Raw genomic sequence first — 26,048 nt, forward strand, 5'->3', positions numbered from 1 at the left:
AAACGGGGACATCACACAAATTATGGCAGAATAAGACGATTCCAAATTTATATAAAAATTTTGTAATACTACTTTTCAATCTCATACTTGAGAAACTGGTGCGTATGAATGAAATGTGAAACTATTTTCTAACTTTAAGCTTTTTGTTTGTAGTAGGCCTAATAGGCGTTTGATATTGGTACTTCTTGAATTATATTCTGTCCTGTTATAAAAATGACCATTTGTGCCAAAACAGTTTCATTTATTTGGTGTGTGGTACAAAATTGCTGCAATATTAGAAAGGCCTATTTTGTTTTATCTAACAGACAGTGACAAAATAGACGTAATAAAATTGAGAAACCACACCAGTCTTGGGTATTATTTGTATTAACGGCTTTTTCAGTATTAGATAACGACATTTTGATTTTTCATGTAGCAAAACATTTGATGAACTTTGATGAGGTAATAGATTCTTTGGCAGAAAAGAAAGCACGCCATGTAAAGCTCTAGCAAGATAGAGAGAAAAAAATCCTAAGAGCTAAGGATGAAGAAATGTATACTTTCTTGCTTGTCCCTTGTCTTTGTGTATCCTATATTTAATTTTATGTCACACAAAACAGCAAGTCATTAACTAATAGGAGATAAAAGAGTGCAAATTTTCTGAAGAGTTCTTGTTCTCCCGATTACAAATAATCCCATTTGCTGTTTATTGCGGTAATTTTTTAAGGAGGGGCAGGCTGTCAAACTGGCTGACTGGGAGCAGGAGACACACCCACAGGACATTTCAATTTCCACTGTCCTGAATATAGTTAGATGGTATCCATTACAAAATATACACATTCCAATTCCACAGAGCGAAATACAGTGGCGTGCAATAGAAGAATGCTGTATGAAGAGACTTGGCACTGCACTTTGAAACACTTAAGACAAAATAACATGTCTTACATTTCCTCGAACACATATGTTTTATGTTTCAGACTTTTCAGAAAGATGTGTGGTACATCTAGATTTCAATGATTCGGAAAGTAATATGCGGTGTTTGGTGGAATTCCAATGTATACTTTTGTAATACGAAAATATGCAGCGTGGATGTTACTGCACATCAAAGATATTTCCAAAACATGTCTTTTTCCACGAGTTTCTTTTTCTAAAGTGCCGGGAAATTCTATGCCTGTAATAAAACCATAACTATTCAAAGGATTGATAAGCTTTGCAGTTCTGAGGGAAAATATATTTTCACTTAACATGGAAAAATTGTTTTAACCTGGAAATCCGGGAAAAATTCAGGAATGTATTTTCCATGTCCGTGTATATACCCTGCAGTAGCACAACTTAGCCTAGGGGAAACAGAGACAAAAACTCAGAGCAGAGGAACTCCAGTTGCTGATATAGAACTTGATCTGACACACAATTTACGTGATTGGTGATGGAGAAACACGTCTAACCTGAATGTGTCTGCAGTATGGGAATGATCCACAACAAGGAAGGTGAAAGGGCAAACAACACATTTTTAAGAGACAGGAGCAGAGAACTGACCCAGGTTCGTAATCTAATGTTTATTGTAGCTAACGTCCATGAAACCTGTATGAGGGGCAGCCCAAGGCCAAATACGTTTGTGCATTCACTAAAGTCACTGCATCTCCTGTGTCCAATTTTAGCGGTTTATTAAACACACGCAAGACAATAAACAATTTTTATTATAGAGATATAGTTTATTTCTATCGGTACTTCTGTGTCCACCATGTTCGAAGAGGAGTTAAACACTGATGCAATGTGGCCTTTCTTTCAGTGCTTGTTGCAAACTGCCTCACACTTAGGGCACGCAGCGCACTCGTGTTGGATGAAGCAGCACCAGCAAGACAGAAAGGGGCACGTGCCTGCTGCTATGACGCAGCCTGTTGCTGTTGTGGCTGTAACTGACACAGACCCATACGATGTTGAGTTGAAGGTTGTACTGCTGCAATGGCTTGCCCGTCATCCTGAACACTTGCGGTTTGCCCAATGGGCTGACTGAACAACTTCCGATACCTCCGTGCGCTCAGCAGTCTGATTGCCTACGACCTGTGACATTTCATAGGATTGTACTATGTTGAGTACATCTGTAGACGTTGGATTCTCACATTGAAGTGCTTTTTCGCATACTTCCCTGTCGGGGGCCAGACAAATAATATTAGCCACCATGTGATCAGCACTGGATTTGTGAGGGGTACTAGTGGCAAAGTTGTGATGACAGGTCAACCCATGTAATTCTGCAGCCCAGGCTTTGTAAGATTGGTTTGGGTGTTTCTGACAACGTAAAATCCTACATGCATCACAGTGAAATGCATTCTGTCTCGGTAATAGGTTGAGAGGAGCTTATACACTTCCTCAAATGATAAGCTGACTGATCTTACAAAAGCACAGGTTGGCACAACTACTGACAAATGTGCGGCGAAATCAAGGAAAGAAAGAAAGCCCAACGCAGGTTTGCATTGCCCGTGCTAAAAAAACTGGACATGTTGGTGTAACCGTGTCTTGTAAGAGTCCCAATCTTCTGCAGATTCATCATATGCCGGAAAGGATGACGATTGCACTGATGGAAGAGTAACCTGCCGTGAACACCCAGATGCCACGTGATTGAGAGTGGTGGTGAGAGCCTGCTGCTGTCCTGTGAAAGCGTGCTGCTGGGCAATGATACGTTGGAGTATTTCCTCCATCGAGATGTTTATCAGATGACTTAGCACTGACACTACCATGTGGAGAAAACGTAACCTTCTCTCATGTGTGTTCATAGATTTTCCCAGCGAAGGAGATGCTTGAAGGTCTCTTGGGCATGCAGCTGGGTTGACTGGTCATTGTAGAACGAATTTTCGACGGCATAGTGTGCGATTATCATCAGGTTACTCCTGTTGACTGACGTGACCGCCAAATTCGACACGCCTTCATGATGATCCACCGAAAGCGACAGCCTGCATACCATACGCAGGCAACATATCTGGAAAAATAGGCAGGATTCTAAGATGTCATAACATATAATGCGTCTACTGCCTGCCGCCAAAGATCAAGTCCCTTGTAGGGACAGTGAAGGACGATTTAGGACTCCGGAAATCTGGAGTTTATTTCATACTGTGCGAATGTGGGAAAGCATATGTGGGGCAAACCATTCGCACGATCGAGGAAAGGTGTACTGAACACAAACGGCACACCGATCTCCAACAGCTTACAAAATCTGCAGTCGCAGAACATTGCCTCGAGACAAATCATCGTATGAAATACGAGAACACAGAAGTCCTGCTCAACACATCCCACTTTTGGGACTGTATATACAAGGAAGCAATTGAAATCCGGCTGCACGAGAACCTTATTAACAAGGACAATGGATTTAAACTTAGCCAAGCGTGGAATCCAGCAATGAAAGTTCTGCAGGAGCAGTGGAAACGGGGCTCCACACCCACCGAAGGTGGCATGCGTACTGACTCCCATCAGTCATCTCGTCAGCGCAAGCTTCCCCCACCACTGGGGCCTGCACATCCTTCGGTCCATACGCAGAGTCAGTGGAGGGGAGAGGCGACAGGTATATATACCACACCACCCGCCGGCCTAGGACGTCCGTCAACAGGAGTAACCTGATGATGATGATGGCACCTTACGCTGTCGAAAATTCGTTCTACAAAGACCAGTCAACCCGGCTGCATGCCCGAGAGACCTTCAAGCGTAACCTTCTCTGGTCGCCAAGTTCTTTATAGCAAGAACAAACATGATTTATGGAACATAGTACTTTATAGAGCAACATGTAAAATACAGTGTGTGCACAGCTTTGAACACATTGACCAGGCAACATTAATACAGTGTAAAGAATAAACTGAGCACTTGTTTGCAATTGTGTAAATAATGCTGTTTATTTGGTAGCTCACCAGAGCGCACCAGGGGGCTGACCGAGGCAGCCTCTGTAAGCGGTCCTGTGAACTGTATGGATGTGCACTTTCTCATTACAGTTCTGACAAGTGAAACTGCACTTGTGTGTGAGGCTCTGCATGTCTGCTGCCCGTGCTGAGCAAGACTGTCCATGTTATTTATGACAGTCCAAAATTGCAGTGTAGCTGCAACAAGGTGTGTCTCCTGACTGTAGTATTCATTTAACAGAGCACAGTGGTCCTCAAAAGACAAACCACTAGGGTTGCAATTTCTGCCCAACTTCGTAAAACAACTACTAGTAGACAAAAGTAAATAATATTGCTGCTCACTGGAAATGTTAAGCTTGTAACAGTATAGTTCAAAACATCAGAAGTAGACTTCCCAGCTCTCGCAAGATTCATTCAAGGGAGCAAACAGCGGTGGGGGCGAAGCTTCGACCACTGACTGATGTGGGTGGCGTTGTGCCACAACCTGCTGGAGAGCAGCCTTTTGAGCTGCAGACTGTCACTCGGGCAGCTCTTGCTTCTAAAGTTCCATAAACTTGGGGTCCATATCACTGACAGTGGTTGAGAATGTACCATCAAAAACAGGATAGGGTAAGTCCATGTTGCCATCTAAAGTATTGTGTCGTTAATAAGCATGCAGTCTGTAAGCAAAGTAAAGTTCACTATGAGGAGAAAGCAGCAAGAATATCAGTAACGGTATCCAGAAAGTCCAGGTTTATAGTATGGTCAGTATATTTAAAGCAGCTAGGTGTAAAAAGTGTTTTCTCATATGGCATGCTGTACAAGAATGAGCCGGGCATGTTGCTTAACCCATTGTTGTCAGTGGTTCAGCCTAGGTGACCCACCGTCTGCACTCCTCACTCATGAGTTGTAATGCCTCTGATCCACTTTTGATATCCTCCGTTGTCAGGGATATTAAATGCAGGACATAATGTGTGATTTCAGGAACAATGAGAAGTTATTCTTTTGGCTAATAAAGTCAGACGTTAAACTATGACCCTAATGTAAGCTGTTTTTCAAAAACCTTTGAGATAATTGAGGTCTTTCTTCAGGAAATGTCAAATAGTTTTTCTTTTAAGTTGACACTGACAAAAATACCTTTGACCAAAAGGTTTTTTGTAATATAGCCACAGAGTTTTTAGTCATGAAACATTAAACAGATTACTTAAAGGGTAACAAGCTAAAGGACAGAAAAGTAATAGTTTGCAGAATTCTTCCACTGTTTCTTTGAGAAACACTTGTGAACTGTTGGCAAGTAGAAAAAGAGGAATTTCTGTCCATTCTTCACAAATAAGCATACATGTTAGTTGAAATCTTGGTACAACATTTAAAAAATGAAAAAAGGTAACTGACGGCTGGAAGGGAGGCAGCAGGTGCGTGGATAAGAACATGGTGTGCACATCAGCAACAGTGAATTCATGCAATGCACAATGGTGATTACATGGTGAAGTGGGTTGAGAGGAAGTGAGAGAATAGAGGAAGGGGAGACTCTGGGCCAGTGGGTGTGGCGCAGAAGGCATGAATGTAGTGTCTTGGTACAGAGTAAAGGTGGATGTGGGGCATGGGGTAATTGAGATTGAGGCCAGGCGGATTGTGATAATGAATGATGTGCTATAAGGACGGCTCCTGTGTATGTAGTTCAGAGACACTTGGGGGGGCGATCCTGATGGCATGAGTTGTGAAGTAGACACTGAAATGGATACGTTGTGCTCAACAATGTTTTCCTCTACTGGGCTGTCGTCTTGTCAATTCTTCTCTTGGCAACAGTTTGATAGTGGTCATTCGTTCAGGTATACAGCTGGTTAGTGGTCAGGACCATATTAAATGCTGGGTGCAGAAATTGCAGCAGAGTTGTTTGCTTTCAGGAACGTCCTGGATTCTAATGAGATAGGGTAAGCCTGTTATGGAAGAGAAGGATGAAGTAGTTGGTGGGCGTATTGGACAGGTTTTGCACTTGGGTGTTCCACCGGGATACAACCCATTTGGCATGTGGTGGGTAGGTGTGGCAGAAGGATAGACCAGGATAAAACATAGATTGGCAAGGCAGTGTAATACCACTGGGATTATTGAGAAGGATTGTGGATGGGGTGTTCCTCATTTCTGATCATGATGTTAAGCAGTCAAAGCTCTGTTGATTGTTTTATGATGGGAGTCCAGGTGGTTCTTAGGATTGTTGGGTTGGTTAGGTGTGTTTGAGAATATGCCGTGGGAAATCTGTTTATTATATTTTGGGGATAGTGCCTGTTTGTGAAGGCCTTAATGAGGCCTTTAGCACACTGGACAAAGGAATTTTTGACACTGCAGACGTGCCTTCCACATGTGGTCAAGACAGTATGGAAGTGACTTTTGGTGTGGAAGGGATGACAACTATCACACTTTATTACTGTTGACAGTTAGAGGGCTTTATATTGACGTATGTAGAGCAATCGGAGGTCGACATCCAGGAAGATGCCAAGTTTGGATGATGACCAGGTGAAACAAATGGGAGAGAGATAATGAGGCTATGAAGGAATGAGGGTAGGAAGCCTCGTAGAGCACTGAAAGTGTTTGCCTGACATGGCTTCACTGGCCAGTGGGGTGCAAGAGAGAGCGGAAACAAACTTTGCACAGCTTGGCAGTAGTAGCTGAATTTGATGGACACTACCTCACCTGATGACACAGCACTTCTGTGATTTGCATAGCTACACGGGTGCACATAGACTGTGTAATTGTTGTGTATGCAAGAATGATGCTCTTCTGTGGGCCTCAAACTGGTTTGTGTTGTAGCTAACTGCCTATTTTGTTAAGACACTTGGAATAGCTCACACACCTCTTACAACATACTCGCAAGTGCTTGCCCGATTGAAAGTGGGTAATACCAAACCAATGGATATCGAATGATAAGAAAAGACTTGTCACTCATCTAGATTTACCACAATGCTCTGACTTCCAGGCACTGGGCCAAGATCATGAATATATCATTGGTAATCCTGTACCAGACAAGAGGTTTGGGATTTTTTTGTGATTTAGAAAGGTTTTGTCTAGATGGCCCATAAACAGATTCGCATAGGAGGGTGTCATATGGGTGCCCATGCCCATGCTACAGGTTTGTTTGTGCAGCTTCCCCTCAAAGGAGAAGTAATGGGCACATATGAAATCCCTGGAGGAATAAATGCTCATTATTATTTTTCCTGATTTAACTCTTATCAATATCAGCCAGGATGGGAGAGTTTGGGATATTTTATGCACATTTTTTGTAATATATTTCAGAGCTTTTGAAAAAAAAAAATATGTTTCTACCATTTTCTGTGACCGTTTTAAATATTTCAGTTAAACTTGATTCAAAAATTCAAGCCTGACTGAGGTTTAACATCAAATGTCATATTCAGTCAACAATAGCATTAAAACTGGGATGTTCAACCCGTGACCCAAAGCAGGTATCAGTGGGGCCCAAGAAGTTACATAAAATTTAGTTCATGCAAAGTTATGATAAATTGAATATTTTCAGTTTCAAACTTCCACCTCAATATGCTCTTATCTTACTGGTCCATTTCTTGCTTTTCCATCTCATGCTAGCAGAAATCTGCAGTGGGAGCCAGAGTAAACTCCATTGTTGACGAAGTGGGGTCCTTCCACACTGTCGTGGTTCATATTAAATTGTAACTTTGGAGCATTTTTCTGTATAGTCTCTTTGTATCACATGCCTGCTTCCACAGATTGCTGGTATTTGAGGAGGATAGGAAGTGCTCCAATACAGACTGCCCTTGAATTGAATACGTTTTGTACTAAGTCAGAAGACTGCCCCCCCCCCCCCCCCCCCACACACACACACACACACATACTTGTTGTGCATCCTGAACTGTGTATTTCAATTAAAATAACTTTGCAATTGACGTTGCAGCTGGTCGAGTGTTAACTGTCATGCAGAACTGGCTCAAGTGTGACTTGCAACATTTCAGCAACATTTCTGTTCCTGTTCACCCAGGTGATCTGTTAATCACAAAGTTGTTTTATTCAAGTTACAGCTGAATTTTTAGTGTATTTTTAGTTATAAGACAAGTTTCATTGAATTATGGGCAAAATCAATTAAACAATTAGTTGCATGTGTAACCTGCTGTGAACGAGTTTCTGTGACTTTTCACATATTCTGGTAATGTTTTGGTTGCTTACCCCGTAGTTCAAAGTTCCCCCCCAACAAACAAAACTTATACAGGGTTATTACAAATGATTGAAGCGATTTCACAGCTCTACAATAACTTTATTATTTGAGATATTTTCACAATGCTTTGCACACACATACAAAAACTCAAAAAGTTTTTTTAGGCATTCACAAATGTTCGATATGTGCCCCTTTAGTGATTCGGCAGACATCAAGCCGAAAATCAAGTTCCTCCCACACTCGGCGCAGCATGTCCCCATCAATGAGTTCGAAACTGTAAGGCTTCTGCTTTAGCCTTTCCCGTAAGATTTTCCAAACCGTCGGCTGTGGTACGTTTAGCTCCCTGCTTGCTTTATTCGTCGACTTCCGCGGGCTACGCGTGAAACTTGCCCGCACGCGTTCAACCGTTTCTTCGCTCACTGCAGGCCGACCCGTTGATTTCCCCTTACAGAGGCATCCAGAAGCTTTAAACTGCGGATACCATCGCCGAGTGGAGTTAGCAGTTGGTGGATCTTTGTTGAACTTCGTCCTGAAGTGTCGTTGCACTGTTATGACTGACTGATGTGAGTGCATTTCAAGCACGACATACGCTTTCTCGTCTCCTGTCGCCATTTTGTCTCACTGCGCTCTCGAGCGCTCTGGCGGCAGAAACCTGAAGTGCGGCTTCAGCCGAACAAAACTTTACGAGTTTTTCTACGTATCTTGTGTCGTGACCATATGTCAATGAATGGAGCTGCAGTGAATTTATGAAATCGCTTCAATCATTTGTAATAGCCCTGTATATAAAAGATGGTATTTTGAAATTACTCTGCATAATTTTATTTTCTAAAATCTTGTTATACGTAGTAACGTATGATCATGTGGAAATGGGTTGCATGTATGTTTGATGAGAATGTGTCGGAGATGGAAGTGTGTAACGACCATGAGTTTGTTTTGTTGGGTTACTCCTTTGTAAAGCCAAAGGAGAAAGCAAATGTTGAATCTGAATAACCATCCCATATGTTTGTGCCCGCCCTCTTCTTTTGAAAGGGTGTTTGTATTTATAACAATTGTGTAGTACTTTTTCTGATTGATGTACTTGTTATACAGATCTTTAAGATCGAGAGTGAAGAAGGCGAGAAACCAAGTGAGGTGGACAGAGTCTTCAAGCAAGCACTTCGAGAATTCAAGGATAACCTCGTGGCTACATACAGTGTTGCAAATAAACAGGGTGATAAGGCATTCAATATTCAGTATAAGGATCTGATTGCTAATTTTCTCCATGTGAGTATAGCTTCAAATAATTTCTTCTTCATTTTTATTTTATTGTAACACAAGTGCTATTAACATTTGAGCTTAAGGTGAGATTTTATATGTAGCTGAAGTTAGTGAGGTACCTTATCTTTTAGGATGCCAGGAAGAAGCTAGGTTCGTAGTTTAAGGGCTTACTAATGTCATTGTCACGAAGGTTAGGTACTGGTTGGAGAAGAACAGGGGATGGACATTATAATCTGTTAGCTTATCATCTCAGCATGTCCTTTAGTAATACAGGGAAACCACATAAATCGCCATTTTGATTACCAACTGTGTATTTGTAATAATTTAATGTATAATTCTGCCGTCTTTAGTGTGGATAGGGACTGTCAGTGCTGTGTTCGGATGCAGGCTGAGCTGGTGACCCTTCGCTCACAGCTTCAGATGGTATTTGCTTCAGTCACACAGCTTGAGGCTGTTGTCAAGGCATCACTGTGGGGGCTGGACACAGGGATCCAGGGATTGTCCAGCACGTCCCATGTGTCCCCTGATTGTTACACTACCGTGGCCACCTCAGTTACTGCTCGCAGTGAAATTGACCCCTCACCTGTGGTCAAGCGAGGTTTGTTTGATGGTGTGGCAGGTGTGAAAGACTCCTCAAGGGCTGATTGAAAGGCTTCTTTGTTTCATCTGACAAACAGGTTTCAGGTGCTGTCTGTGGCTGATAAAGATCCTGAGCCAGATGCAGAGGAAGCCTCTTGATCTGCAGCATCTGGGCATTTATGGAGGGTGCGCGTACTGCTAGTTAGGAGCCCCAGTGTTAGGTAATTAAGAGGGCCCTTAGGGATTTGGTTGCCAAGGAGGGGAGGAAGTCCAGTGTGCACACTGGGAGGAGTCCTCCCAGATGTGGAACGAGTGTTTCCGGATGCCATGAAGACCACAGGGTGTAGCCAACTGCAGTTGCAGGGTTGCCACAAGTTCTGGAAATCAGGGAATTTCAAACATATCAGGGAAATTTGTAAAAAGAAAGGGAAAAAAAGAAAAAAAAAAAAACCACTGGAAGAATCTAATTTTTGTCTCAGTAGCATAAAATTGTTTGTTTACTGAGGTGTCGTGCTTTGTTGCTGGCTGGGCACAGCTGAGTAAGTACACTGCTTCCCAACTCTCTCGTTCTCACTGCTTCTCCCCTTCCCATCTCTCCCCTCAGCTTGCAATCAGTGCTGCCATCACTACTTGCTGCTAACCTAGCAGCTGTCGATGAGAGGCAGGACGGCGTGACGAGTAGGTTGTTTGGGTGTGATTCACAGAACTTGTTGACACAGTGGCTGTAGACAATGGTCATTTGTGCATGAGTTGTGTCTGAGTGATTGTGTGAATGTGTGAGCGTCCCCGTTTTCTGATAAAGGCTATGGCCAAAAATTTAGTTGTGAGTGTGTCATTGTCTTTTCTGTGTGCCTGTCTGTGGCTCAGTGATCATCTTTACGGTGAGTTGCTACCTATTCCCTTTCGTATTGATTCTCAAAGTATTTGCGCAAGTTAACTGTTGCGTGGGTGATCACTACAGTCTCATTTCATCAACATGGTGTCTGTGACATGTTAATAACTGTCCACACAAGTGGACTTTCATGATGGGCCAAAATCACAGGTCATTTCTGGGGGTATTTCTAATGAATTGGGCCAGCCGATGTGAAGCCCATAGTTTCCCACTAACGTGCTAGTCCTGCCTGTCAGATTTAGCGTCACCGATCTGCCGACAGGCTGGGTCTGTCTGTGTGTGGCATAATGCTGTGGTTTTTCATGGTTTATCCATGGACCCAGGACTTTGGTGCTCCTCGGCAGGTCAGAGGCCACGGGCAATGGATTTCAGGAATTGCGACTGTCTTGTCACAAGTAATTTGTACAGTGCGGTGTTCTATAGATATTTTATTTATTCTGGTACATTTTGGCACTTTAAAAGTAGTTTATATATTAGAAAGTAAGGACAATAAGAAGAAGAAAATTGTGGCAACCACTGGCAGTTTGTACACTATGCGTTCCTGTAATTCTTGAAAGAAAAATCACACAATACCTGTAAAATAGTAGAGATAACACAGTGGGTAATAACCTACAATAATGAACATAGTAGAACCAACATTTTATTCACGGTCACCTACAGTGTTGGTTTTCACAAATCTTCCCCACCTTATACATTTATTTGAAGAGACCTACGTTTTTCTGAGGCTGTTTCTGAAAGCAGTGAAAGTATTTTAAATCTGTCTTGTGACTCCAACAAAATGCGTATTTTTGTCACCAAATGTGTTTCGCTTTATTGAAATATATAACATCAGTGGTCTGAATGAAATGTATATACCATTTGGCTTGCTTTCTCCATCTAAAAGCAGTTCATTACACAAGATGTTGATGTTAGTACTTAAGATTTTTGCTCACACATTTAGAAATACAGAAATCCTTACATTTTTGTGTCAACTTATTTGTTTACTACCCTTGAGATCTCAAAATTTGTCAAGGAAAACTGCTAAAACTTGTGTGGAAATAAGGAAAATATCAGGAAATTTCACTTGAGCAAATTTGTGGCAACCCTGAGGTGGTAGCTCATGTCGGTTCTACTGAAGTGTGTTGCTTTGGGGTTGGAAGTGGGTTCTCTCTGCTTTCTGGCAGATATCTGAAGGTGAACACTGCCAGCCTTGCTTGCAAAATGAAAGCATGGCTCACCATTAGTAGCATCATGGGCAAGCTGATTGTGGACCTTTGGTACAGAGCTGAGTGGAAGGTTAGAGGCTCAGACAATTCTGCGACCATGTTGGCAGCAGATTCCTTGAGTTGCACCATAAGGTGGTGGGGTTTTGGGTTCCTCCCAGTAGGTCAGGCATTTGTTACTCACAGGAGGCAGATACACTGTTAGTGGGAGCTGTTTGGAGTGGACTGGGTGGTTTTCTAGGTTAGATGGTGTTGGGGAAGAATCAGAAGGGATTCAGTCTTAAAGGGTGTAGGTCAAATGCAGGACAGGAACCACAGGTATTATAGTAGTAAATTGTCATAGCTGTGTTGGGATATAACAAGAGCTCCAAATGCTAATAGAAAACACTGAAATTCAAATTGTTATAGGTGCTGAAACCTCAGATAAGTTCAGACAAAATTTTTGTAAAGGACCTAAAGGTGTTCAAAAATGATCCAAGTCCCTGACACAGAGGATACAATTGCTGAAACATTAAAAAAAAAAACATGAGTATCATCTCAAATACATATTGCACTCATACAGTTGTAGTTGGTGGTGACTTCATTCTACGCTCAATATATTGGCAAAAATAATGTCCAAAACTGGTCATAGGTATAAAACATCATCTGAAATTCCAGAATGAGATTTTCGCTCTGCAGCAGAGTGTGCACTGATATGAAACTTCCTGGAAGATTAAAACTGTGTGCAGGACCGTGACTTCGAACTCGGTCAGGACCTTTGCCTTTCACAGGCAAGTGTTCTGGTGGAAGGTAGGAGATGAGGTACTGGCAGAAGTAAAGCTGTGATGATGGGGCGTGAGTCGTGCTTGTGTAGCTCAGATGGTAGAGCACTTGTCCGTGAAAGGCAAAGGTCCCGAGTTCGAGTCTCAGTCCAGTACACAGTTTTAATCTGCCAAGAAGTTTCATCATCTGAAATTGTTGTAATTGCTTTCCCCAAAAATTACTTGGAGCAGTTGGTTCAGTAGCTCACTTGAAGTGTAAATGGTTGTGGAAACATACTTGACTTCATAGCAACAAGTAATTCCAAGCAAATAAAGAGCAGGGATTAGTGACGACAAGGTCACTGTAGCAGGACTGAATACTGCAGTGTCCAAACTCACCAAAAATAAAGGAAGTATATATGTTTCACAAGCAGATACATTTTCGTTTGACACCTCGCTGAGGGAGTCTCCATTCCTTCTGAATCAACTATGTAAGCGTACACCAGATGTGACTTAAATTCAAAGTAGTAGTATCGACTGCATTTGGTAAATTTATATACCAAGTAATATTAAGATATGGAATTGATACCCCCATGGGACACAAAGCGGGTTAGAACACTGATGCAGAAGCAACAAAAAAGCATGGTAAATTTAAAAGAAATTTAAATCCTCAAGATTGGTGAAGTTTTACTGAAGGCTGTTTATACCATTTCTCACAAGCGGCTTCTAATCAAATTGCATTACCATGGAGTATTGACGTAATGGTGTGACTGGACTTGTGATTTCCTGTCAGAAAGGTCACAATTCATAGTAACTGATAGAAAGTCATTGTGTAAAACTTTCTCCAAGGAGTGTTATAATGCCCTCTGCTGTTCCTAATCGACACAAATAATTTAGAAGAAACTTTTAACAGCTATCTTAGACTGTTTTTGGATGATGCTGACATTTGCTGTCCAGTACAGTCTTCAGAAGATCAAAACCAATTGCAAAATGATTTAGGCAAAATACCTGTATGCTGTAAAAATTGGAAATTAACCTTAAATAATGAAAAGTGCGAGGTCAGTGACATGACTTAAAGGAATCTGTTGAATTTCGCTCACATGATAAATCACACGCAACTGAAGACTGTCAGTTCAACAAAATACTTAGTGATAAAATTTACAAACCACTTAAATGGGAAGAGTCACATATATTAACCTTAAATATTGTTGCGAGTGACTGCTTAGTGAGGACAGAACTGTAAAATGTAATGTATATAGGCGAAATAGTGTAAAACGTTCTTCAGTATGTCTTGTCTTGTCACGTGTAGGCTGACACCGAATGGGGAATGGTACTGAATCAAGGGGTGCTGAGCAAGCTAAGGGACACGCCATATGGGAAACCAGTCTCAATGTTAGAAATACAGTTTAAACCAAGAACTCAGAAGGATGGTTGACAGCAGGAATCCAATATTTTCGTGAAACACAGTGGGCACTGCACAATGTTTTTTTGAAATTATGACAATGGTGGTTTCCTGCTGGGGCATTTGTATGCACTGCATCGTATTTGCTTAACAGCGTACCCTGCCAGCCAATCTGAAGATGCCTTGTATAAGGCAAAGTGTGTCATTGGAGGATAAATAAAATAAGTTGCAATCAAGACTGTTTGTACCTTCATGTTATTAACAGTGGTTGCTGTCTCACACTGCCATGCATTGGAAGAAATCAAACTTATTTCTTTTCCTTAGTTTAATTTTTTTCATTTTGCTGGCACAGACCCATCCAGATGTCCTGTTTCAAAGTGTGCAGGAGTGGAATGTCTCACATGTACCATTATCTATATCTTGAGGCTGCAGACTCCTTTCTCAAAGATGCAAACATCAGTTACAACTAAATAAATTCGCATGCTCAAATACCAGTTACAACTGAATAAATTCACATGCTGCTGCTTTATCGTAGATGTAGTTCACCTCTGTTATCTACATTACATGTTAGATTTTACTACAGCATACGACTTTAACAAAGTTCACAACACATATTAGCCTTCGTGTTTTGTGTTGCGTATATCCTCTCTGGGTTTCCCTTGACAAGTAACATCGTGACCATTGTCATGCCCGGTGAGGTTCCATGGTCTACAGCAAATCTTCTAGGTGGTACGGAATTTTCATGGTATAACTGCTCTGATGAACCAGTGTCTCGAGGCACGGTGCTCATCCCCCTTGGCTTGCAGATATGCTGTGCCCCCTTTCGCTCTAATGACATGCGACAAAAGAAACAATTTTGTGCACAATTTGCAGTAAAAAAAAAGTTTACTTACTAAAAGAACAAGATGCTTGCTCAAGATCACAACTAGCCTTTTTGTCTGAGAGAGAGAGAGAGAGAGAGAGAGAGAGGAGAAAGGGGGGGGGGGGGGTTGAGGGGGGGTAACCAAAAAACTTTCTCCAAAGTGATAGATTACCTCTCAGTCCTTCTACTGTATGGTAAGTACATGTTTTCTACTTGTGCTTGCTTTTGTTTGGTTTTTGACAATTTATTTCTTTTTGATTGAAAAAATTCCTCTGTACGTCACATCTAAAAGTGTTGCAAAATCTTATCTGTTTGAATATTTCTCATAGTTTGGGTAAAGGGTTAGGAATACCTGAGCAATGGTAGATCTCTGACAGCAAATAGACTATAGTTTGTTCTCAATATGAAATACACAATGAAACTAGAACAGCTGCATAACTTCCACTGTCTAGATTTTCAAATAAAATAGATGTAGTCAATGGTATATTCAAGTCAAAGTATATATTGAGATGCAGAGTGCAGCGAATTGACAACACAATTTAAGCTTTTAATAATGGTAATTTAACACAATTTAAATTTTTTAATTACGGTTATTTCAATTCTCTCTCTCTCTTTTTTGAAGCTTGCATAAAAGTATTTTGTATAATAGTTACTTTTTTTAACACATCAGTGAGATGGTCTTCATTCTTCTCTGAATATTTCTCTGCGTAATGTGTAAGAGTATCTGTTGCCATCTTCCGAAGTCCAAACCGTAATATAGGATTTTGGGTCTGTCTTAATGAAGAGTCTGTTTGTTTATTCAGTTCCCCAAACTAGTTTCAGGCAATACGGCCTTTCTTCCAAAAAATGAAAAAATTAACATCATATTTACATTACATTGTGAAAAAAACATATTGTAACGTGTACTGTCCGGTTCCAGACATCTGGAATGTTTTTTCATAATGTGATATACCTAAAGTAATGTACCTAATGATGTTCATTTTTCTTGTTTTAGAATAAAAAACTCACTGATAAAGGTGATATTTTGCCAAAACTAGTTTGGAGAATTAAATAAGGTGGCCGAGCGGTTCTTGCGCTTCAGTCCAGAACCACGTGGCTGCTACAGTCGCAGGTTCGAATCCTGCCTCAGGCATGGATGTGTGTGATGTCCTTAGGCTAGTTAGGTTTAAGTAGTTCTAAGTCTAGGGGACTGATGACCTCAGATGGTAAGTCCCATAGTGCTCAGATCCATTTGAACCATTTGAATTAAATAAACAAACCGCGTTTGTTTCCATGTGGACCCAGAATGCCATATTGTTCTACGCAGTCACGGACCAATAAGAGGAGAGTTCCATTTACAAGGAAGTCCACACCACGTTGTAACTTTGTTATGTAAAGGTGTCTGGCACAATAATCATAGGTTTTCTTGAGCATGGTGTTTAAAATATTGTTTTCAAACATCACATAGAGAGGAAATGGGCTTTGTCCGAGAACAAATTGGGTTTGTGTTTTACCTTGTTTCCAATAATTTGATACACAGTTCCCCTGCTTCCCTTAGATCAGTTAGTAGTAATTGTTGCACAGTTTGAATTTTAAAAGGATGAAAGTATGGATCTATTGTTGGAATTCTTCTAAGATTCTTGTTTGAAATTCAGAGTTCAACAGTTTATTAGCTGAAAGAGCTTTCGGAGATTGCTGTAGCACTAGTCTCACAATTCGTACATGTTTAGAGTATTTACACAGCTACTTCTTAGGCAAGCCTGAATCAGTTCGCTTGAAATAAATTACCCACAGAAAATGGTTCTAAATGTTGGCACCACTCCACATACAGGGTGGTCCATTGATAGTGACCGGGCCAAATGTCTCACGAAATAAGCATCAAACGAAAAAACTACAAAGAATGAAACTCGTCTAGCTTGAAGGGGGGAACCAGATGGCGCTATGGTTGGCCCACTATGGCGCTGCCATAGGTCAAATGGATATCAACTGCATTTTTAAAAATAGGAACCCCCATTTTTTCTTACATATTCGTGTAGTATGTAAAGAAATATGAATGTTTTAGTTGGACCACTTTTTTCGCTTTGTGATAGATGGCGCTGTAATAGTAACAAACATATAAGTACGTGGTATCACGTTACATTCCGCCAGTGCGGTCGGTATTTGCTTTGTGATACATTACCCATGTTAACATGGACCGTTTACCAATTGCGGAAAAGGTCAATATCGTGTTGATGTATGGCTATTGTGATCAAAATGCTCAACGGTCGTGTGCTGTATGTGCTGCTCGGTATCCTGGACGACATCATCCAAGTGTCCGGACCGTTCGCCGGATAGTTACGTTATTTAAGGAAACAGGAAGTGTTCAGGCACATGTGAAATGTCAACCACAACCTGCAACAATTGATGTCGTGGCTAATCCGCACATCAGTAGCAGACAAATTTGCGCAAGAATCTGGAATCTCAAAAACGTCGGTGTTGAGAATGCTACATCAACATTGATTGCACCTTTACCATATTTCTGTGTACAAGGAATTGCATGGCGACGACTTTGAACGTCGTGTACATTTCTGCCACTGGACACAAGTGAAGTTACGGGACGATGACAGATTTTTTGCACGTGTTCTGTTTAGCGACGAAGCATCATTCACCAACAGCGATAACGTAAACCAGCATAATATGCACTGTTGGGCAACGGAAAATCCACGATGGCTGCGACAAGTGGAACATCAGAGACCTTGGCGGGTTACTGTATGGTGCGGCATTATGGGAGGAAGGATAATTGGCCCCCATTTTATCGATGGCAATCTAAATGGTGCAATGTATGCTGGTTTCCTACGTAATTTTCTACCAATGTTACTACAAGATGTTTCACTGCATGATAGAATGGCGATGTACTTCCAACATGATGGATGTCCGGCACATAGTTCGCGTGCGGTTGAAGCGGTATTGAAAAGCATATTTCATGACAGGTGGATTGGTTGTGAAAGCACCATACCATGGCCCGCATGTTCACTGGATCTGACGTCCCCGGATTTCTTTCTATGGGGAATGTTGAAGGATATTTGCTATCGTGATCCACTGACAACGCCTGACAACATGCGTCAGCACATTGTCAGTGCATGTGCGAACATTACGGAAGACGAACTACTCGCTGTTGAGAGGAATGTCATTACACGTATTGCCAAATGCATTGAGGTTGACGGACATTTTGAGCATTTATTGCATTAATGGGTATTGTATTTCCAGGTAATCACACTGTAAGAGTGTGTGTTCTCAGAAATGATAAGTTCACATAGGTACATGTGTCAAATTGGAACAACCAAAATAAAATGTTCAAATGTACCTACATTCTGTATTTTTATTTTAAAAACCTACCTGTTACCAATTGTGTGTCTAAAATTGTGAGCCATATGTTTGTGACTATTACAGCGCCATCTATCACAAAGTGAAAAAAGTGGTCCAACTAAAACATTCGCATTTCTTTACATGCTACACGAATATGTAATGAAAAATGGGGGTTCCTATTTTTTAAAAAAGCAGTTGATACCCATTTGACCTATGGCAGCGCCACCTTGTGGTCCAACCATAGCGGCGTCTGGTTTCCCCCTTCAAGATAGACAAGTTTCGTTCTTTGTAGTGTTTATGTTTGATGCTTATTTCGTGAGATATTTGGCCCAGTCACAATCAATGGACCACCCTGTATAACAGTATTAGAGTATGGATTAAATTTTACTGTGACCAATGCTTCAACATGAAGTATTGAGTTTGAATTGCGCTCTATAGAGTCTTAAGAATGAGCTTGCAATGTTCCACTTATTCTTTACCGTGATATCGGGTGGTGCAGTAAAGTCTGATCAGGACCCAATACTTCCTATATTCAGTCTTGCTCACATTATTGTTTTGGCACACTTGCCAACCTCTTCTGATTAAACTTCGTTTCTTTGAGTGCTGCAGTTACTGCTGGAAGTTCAGAGCACAAGACCAAAATCCAGTTCTCAAAATAAATATGATACTTGTGTCAAACAAAGTATCGTGTGTTGTGCTCTTTTATACAATAATCATTTGTTGCAAACCTATTTTGTCATTTGGAACATCACAATAATAGTAAAACTACAATTATTTGATTTAATTCGAACCCATTCGGTTAATCAGAAATTTGGATGACTGCATGTTTTAAAAAAAAGGGTCGATGTATCTTAATTACAGTAATTATGTACTGTATGTACAGTACTGTATGTTGAAAACGGGAGAAAAAAATGTTTTTAAAGAAAAAGAGTTTTAGTGATTGAAATGAAAATGCAACAGCTTTACATACATGGTACGTAGCGAACTGTTGAGTACAGGTGCTGAAAGTCATTCCTGCTGAACATCTTGCTCAAAGCAAGCTGTTTGACTGTCTTCGTCTGTTTTTGGGCAGCCAAATCATATGGTCTGACAAATCACACACCATCTATTCTGCTCTATCTTAAGCACTAACTTCTGATCATCCAGGAAGTTTCAAAGAATGTTTCTTAATTCCTCAAGTGACATGTCATCCTCATCTTCTCCTGTCTCTTCCAATTCCTTTCCTTGAGCTTCTTTTTACTTTTTCTCCTTTTCCTTCTCTTCTTCAGTTGATACGCCTTTCAGCGTCAGCTGCACGTTTAAATGTGACTGCCTTAACCAAGCTCTGAGCTTCCACCACCATGTAAGCGCAATCTTTGTTCTTCTTCTTCTTCTTCTTCTTCTTTTTTAAAAAAAAAAAAATAAAAAAAACCAACACACCTCCTTCATCTTCACTCTCTACCTAAAGTTTCCTTAAAAGTTGCTTCTGTAATGGTGTTTCATGTATTCGATAACAGACTGGCAGAAAGAGTTATGTAAACTGGCCATCCCCTCTTTCTAGTAATTCTGCAGTGAGATGAGTTGGTGCATTATCAACAATCAAAAGCACTTTACTGTCTCTTTTTCCAAGAGATTTTTGTTGCTTTTTAACTTCATGGATGAAAATTTCATTGTACCACTTGGTTAGCAATGCTGCAGTCATCCGAGCCTTGGGTTGGTTTTTATAAAAGAGAAGGAGTTTTTTCGCATTTTGAAATACTCTTTGGCTTTTGACTTCACTATCAACCGAAGGGTTTTTTTATGGCTTCTCGTAGAGTTCACGCAGGTAAGTACCGTAACACATCCTTTTCTGACACTATGTTCTGTAGCACTACACTCCATTTTAGATGCTAAAGTGCTTCTAGGTAGAGCTTTTCAAACGAGTGGTTTATGAGCATTGTACAAAAACTCAGGTTGGTAGGAGTCTGCTACAGCTTTAAATTTTTCAGTAGAATCATCTGCAGCTTTGGAGTCTACTGTTAACTTCTTGTGACTTATATCTAATTCACGGACACCAGGCCTGCACTTAAAATTTCTTAGCCAGCCATTACTTCCTTTAAAGGATGAACCACCAACTTTTGAACTAAGGTCTTAGCTTTATCACAAAGAATCAGACCTGAAATTGGGTTTCCCATAGAATGTTGCTGCAAAAACAACTCGAGAACAGCATCTACTAAATTTTTGTTTGTTTTTCTAGAAAACTTCCATCTTTGTTTCCAAGCATGACACGAAGTTTAAAAGTGTAGGTTTGCTCCTTTTAAGGGCTGAAATTGTTGCTTGACCAACATCGTACATCTCAGTCAACTGTTTACCTGTAACTCCTTTATCTGATTGCTCTGTAATTTTTAGTTTGTCTGCTAATGATAACACAGCAAGTTTTCTTCTGGAAGGCATTGTGAATGACTAAAGGCTCTCACAAACAAAACAATGCATACAGTCAGCATGTCCACAACACACAGACTGTGACTAGTAGTTATCACCTGGCAACGGTGGCTCGTCGTCCCAGTAATCTTCACGCTGCACTTACACTAGCTTCATGGAGGGAAGAACAATAGTACACGTAGCCAGAGTTTGGATAACTGGAGTTGAACAGTTCATTGAAAAAGACGAAGTCTACAAATAGTCTGTCTTATTTAACAGATTCCAATTGAGTGAATGTATAACATGTTTTTTCTTGTCACCGTGGTGTCATAGGCATTGCACGGCCACTGCTCCTCTATTGCTCTCACGTTTCTTCCAAGACAATGACTGTTGTGTATGATTATTGTAAACACAGGTTGACAATTTACAGTAACTGAATCACATCAGTGTATGTGTCACACTGTTGTGATAGCAGCAAGGAACATATGTAAAAGCATATGTCCATTTCTGGACATATCATGGCATTATGCTTCTACAAAGAAGATATCACATCTACTAAAACAGCAGAGAGCTTCAGATGATGACAAATTAATTTGTCAAAACCAGTAAATCATAATAAAAAATATATTTGCAACTGATGACTGAACTTTATTCTGGAAAATATATACGAAACCAGTAAAGCATAATGAAAATTATATTTACAACTGATAACTAAACTTTATTCTGGAAAATATATACGAAACCAGTAAAGCATAATAAAAATTATATTTACAACTGATGACTAAACTTTATTCTGGAAAATATACATTACAGTTGGTGAAAATTACAGCTATGAATAAAATAGTAAATGTAACTTCCTGCGTAATTAATGTCAAAGAAAAAAAAGAGGTGAAAAAATCAATTTGGATGTGTATATTAACAAATCTATTAACCTCCTTTTTTTCATTTATCAAAATTGGTACCTTTGTCCCTCCATTCTGAAATAAACAATATTTTAGAATAGTCAAACATATAATTGGAATTGTGCCTACAAAAGGCAAGGAAATATTAAATTGTCTCATTTATGTAATTAGTATTTTTCACATGATATTTAAAAAAATGTGTTTCCTAAAAAATTAATTTTTTTGCATGTATCGAGTTTTGAAAAAAAGTGCTCAGTTCTGACCTTGTTTTATATCCTGACCAGACTATGAAGCAGAATTCTAATGTATTACCAGCATTCTTATTTTTTGTAAAAAAAAGTTTTCTGTATATATCAAGGATTTTCATACTGTAGATGCCCATTTTTTTAAATTTTTTTTTTCATTTGTTTCAGATAATGCAAACTGTCTGTAACCAAGAAAATACTAAGGAGGATTTTCCAGTAACAATGGGAGTAAATGCATTCAGAGGATTTATGAATGAGTTTATGAATCTGAATCATCTTGAAGAAAAGCCTAGCAAAGCTAAGAGGAAAAAAGAAAAGAAGCGGAAGATGGAAGATCCAATAATTTATGCAGGACATTGTTTTCTTTTAACAATTATCAATATTCCAACAGCTTGTGAAATATGCACATCATTTTTCATGTGGCCGATTGAACGTGGCCTTGTTTGTCAAAGTAAGTTGGATATAACTATATTTTCAACCCTTTAAAGATACCATAAGTAAGTATAATTGATAATGTTGTAGATGAAATTTTGTGGGTGTAATATGTCCATATGGACAACCAGCTGAATGAATGCAGTCTGGTGTTTCAGTAGCACAAGAACCACAATAGTGTATAATTAGACACAATTACTGGTCCTGAGAACCAAAGGCGTAGAAGAAAGGTAACAATAAACTGGTCCTGAGAGCTAAAGACATAGAAGATGTCTGCTGTAGAGATATAGGTAAATCATATTACCTTTCTTCTATGCCTTTGGTTCTCACGGGTAATCCGACGCATTATTGTAGAAATTAATTTGGTTCTCAGGAACACAATGTGTAGTTAGCCTGCATCTAAGGTAAGTCCTAAACATAAAATAGCTTCTTTTGGACGCTTTTGTTTGGTGAAATTTTCTTAGTTTGCACTCAGTATTGGTCTTCCAGCAGGCAGGCTAAATCTATATAACTTTCGGTTATATACATAATTTGTGTGTGTTCTTATCTTTCTGGAATTTATTTTGAAGAAGCCTTTTGATTAGAATGCTCTCCTTTTAACCTACCTTCTTGCCATTCGCTAGTAGTTTTTATGTTCACATTATTTTCTTCATTTCATATGCTTTTGTAGACCACATTATACCACTTGTTAAGTTAGTCGATCTACTTAGTAGATGTGGAGAAATTCTTGATTCCAAGTGTATTGACCAATTTTGGCACCTCTTCATGTAACCTCAGATTGTTCACTCGGACGTTGGAAATGTATGATATTTGAAAGCTGATCTTTGTAATTTGTTCCAGCTCCACCTATTTTGAGTAAGAGGTGGTGGTGGGGATACCTTCTTTTTCACATCTGGCTCACTTTTATTCTTACTTTCTAATATTGAGACTTTGTTTCTAAGTTCACATTCAGTGTAAAAACTCAATTTTTTGAGAATAATAAAGAGGTGAACTATTTGTGCATCAGTTACATATGGCATGCACCCCATGTTTTTTCGTTTAAATCTTAGAAATACAGGGTGTATCAAAAAGAATCATCTGATTTGGCATGTTTATATTTCTGAAACTAATAAACATGCGAGGTGTGTTCAAAAAGTAAGGTGACTTTATATATTTATGAAACAATATTTATTTATTCATCAATATTCATGTTGTCCCCTTCAAAGTAATCCCCCTCAGATACAATACACTTGTGCCAAAGCTTCTTCCAGTCCTCGAAGCACTTCTCGCAAGTACTTTTTGGTACAACCCTGAGTACTTCCAGCGATGCAGTTTTTATATCCTCAGTCGTTGAAAATCTTCGCCCTTTCATAGATCTCTTCAGTTTTGGGAACAGGAAAAAGTCCCAGGGGGCCAAATCCAGTGAACATGATGGCTGAGGCATGATTGTTGTGCTGTTTTGACCAAAAAAATCTCTCACAAGCATTGATGTATGAACAGGTGGATTGTCATGATGCAAAAGCCCTGAATTGTTTTCCCACAATTCCGGACGTTTTTTTGCATATTGCTCTTCGCAAATGGCGCATAACATCAAGATAATACTCCTTGTTGACCGTACGGCCTTGAGGTAAAAATTCACGATGCGCTACGTCAGGGTAATAGGAAAAAAAATTAGTGAGAAAAATTTCAACATTTGATTGAACTTGGCGTGCTTTTTTCGTTCTTGGCTCTCCGGGTGCTTCCATTGGGAAGATTGGGCTTTGGTTTTGAAGTCATAACCATAAACCCATGTTTTGTCACCAGTTATGACCCTGTTGAGCACATCAGGATCATCATTGACGTCAGTCAAGAGCTCCTGTGTGACACTAATGCGATGGTTCTTCTGATCAAGATTAAGAAGTTTTGTAACAGACTTCGCTGACACACGTCTCGTGCGCAAAACATCTGAAAAAAATTGTGTGACACAAACTGAGTGATATGCCAACGTCCTCAGCAACTTCTCTACGGTAATTCAACGATTTCCCAAAACAATTTTCTTCACAGCTTCGACGTTATCATCTGTTGTTGATGTGTTAGGGCGTCCAGAGAGAGGTTCGTCATTGGCATCTTCTCGGCCATCTTGGAAGAGCTTGAACTACCTGTAAACATTTTTTTTACTTAGAGAAGACTCACCATATGCCACTGTCAAAATTTCAAGTGTTTTAGAGCACTCGATTCCATTTTTCACACAAAAGTTGATGCAAATTCTTTGCTCCATTTTTTATAATAATCGAAAATCACCGAGCGCATTACAACACTTCTAACCTTTCTATCTGTCAGAAGCAAATTAAGTATGCTGTACACTTGAAACTGTGGGCATATGTTCGGGAAATGTGTACCAACATAACAAAGAAAAAGATCGATAATCGAATGTATGCTCCCTGCTCAATTTGAAGACACCTTACTTTTTTAACAGCTCATGTATACAGTGAATTTTGTTTTTTGTTGAATGGGAAACTCAGAAAGTTTTTTTCATAGGTGTTCAGTGTGCCCCCTTGAGATGCACGGTGTATGTCAATGCAGTATTCAGATTGTTCCTACACTGCAGCGAGCATGTCTTGAGTTACAGCTTCCACAGCTGCGTTATGTGATGTCTCAGTTCGTTCATTGTTGTTGGTAATGAAGGCACGTAAATGGAGTCTTTTATAAACCACCACGAGAAATAATCACATACAGTCAGGTCCAGGGACCTTGGAGGCCAGTAATGTAAGGCTGAATCATTTGGTCCAGTGCAACCAATCAATCATTTGTTAATTCTTTGATTTAAAAATTCCCACACTTCTAGATGCCAGTGTGGCGATGCCCCATCCTGCTCTGGTAAATGAAGTCATTCAAATTAGTCTCCAAATGTGGGAAAAGGAAGTTTGCAGGCATATCGAGATACGTGCTTCCTGTAACAGTGTTCTCCGCAAAGAAAAATTTACCATACACTTTTTCCCGTGAAAATGCGCAAAATACATTAAATTTTGGAGAGTCCCTCTCATGATGTACAACTTCATGTGGTTGTTTGTACCCCACATTCCCACATTATGACGGCTCACCTGTCCATTTATATGGAAAGTTGCTTTGTCACTAAAAACTCCATCTTGGCGAGAACAAAATTACAGAATTCCACATGTTGTTGTTTGTCACTTTCACAAAGAGCTTGCAGTAGCTGAATTTGGTATGGTTTCATGTGTAAACGTCGATACAAGACATGGCAGATGGACATGGAGGGCATGTTGAGCTGTCGAGCTGCATGGCAAACAGGTTTCTGTGGACTCCTTGTGAAACTATGGCGGATGCATTCAACGTGTGTGTTGGACACTTGGGGACAGCGTGGCAATTTGCCTTAACAAAAACAACCAGTTTCTTGGAATTGTTCGTGCCATCGTCTAATGCTCTGTGCTGTGCTAGGATCCACACCATACGTACTACAAAAGTCACGGTGAACAGTTATTACTGACCCACACTGCACAAAACATAGACCACAAAACACTTTCTATTGCTCTGACACCATTTTTACTAGTAATGAAGTGGGTGCACACTGCTGCCACTTACAAGGGGAGGCCACGACGTGTGTTACTGCAAACTTCGTACACTCATAGTACTCCATTAGGACGTCAAAATGTGTAAGCAATAGTGCATAATTCTCAGGCGTTACTGAGAAAATCGCAAGATAATTTTGGTCATCAAATATAAACCTGTGTGGCCTTTTTTACCATGAAGTGGCTGTAGCCGAGTCGTTAGTGTTTAAGCCCCATAATCGCTGGATCGAGTCCCGTTTTTCTCCCCAACACAGTCATATTCTTTACTATT

General features: G+C 40.1%; 1 protein-coding gene across 1 annotated transcript in view; it reads left to right on the forward strand.

Annotated features, from left to right (window-relative positions):
- Positions 1-26,048, forward strand: part of LOC126413328 (unconventional myosin-IXa-like) — a 347,425-nt gene that overhangs the window by 257,029 nt on the left and 64,348 nt on the right. The window contains exons 25-26 of the mRNA XM_050083235.1: positions 9,106-9,279; positions 21,969-22,251. Coding sequence (XP_049939192.1) covers positions 9,106-9,279; positions 21,969-22,251 — 457 coding nt within the window. The remainder of the gene's footprint in view (positions 1-9,105; positions 9,280-21,968; positions 22,252-26,048) is intronic.

The sequence above is a fragment of the Schistocerca serialis genome, chromosome 7 (genome assembly GCF_023864345.2).
Source record: "Schistocerca serialis cubense isolate TAMUIC-IGC-003099 chromosome 7, iqSchSeri2.2, whole genome shotgun sequence".
Classification (NCBI taxonomy): Eukaryota; Metazoa; Arthropoda; class Insecta; order Orthoptera; family Acrididae; genus Schistocerca; species Schistocerca serialis.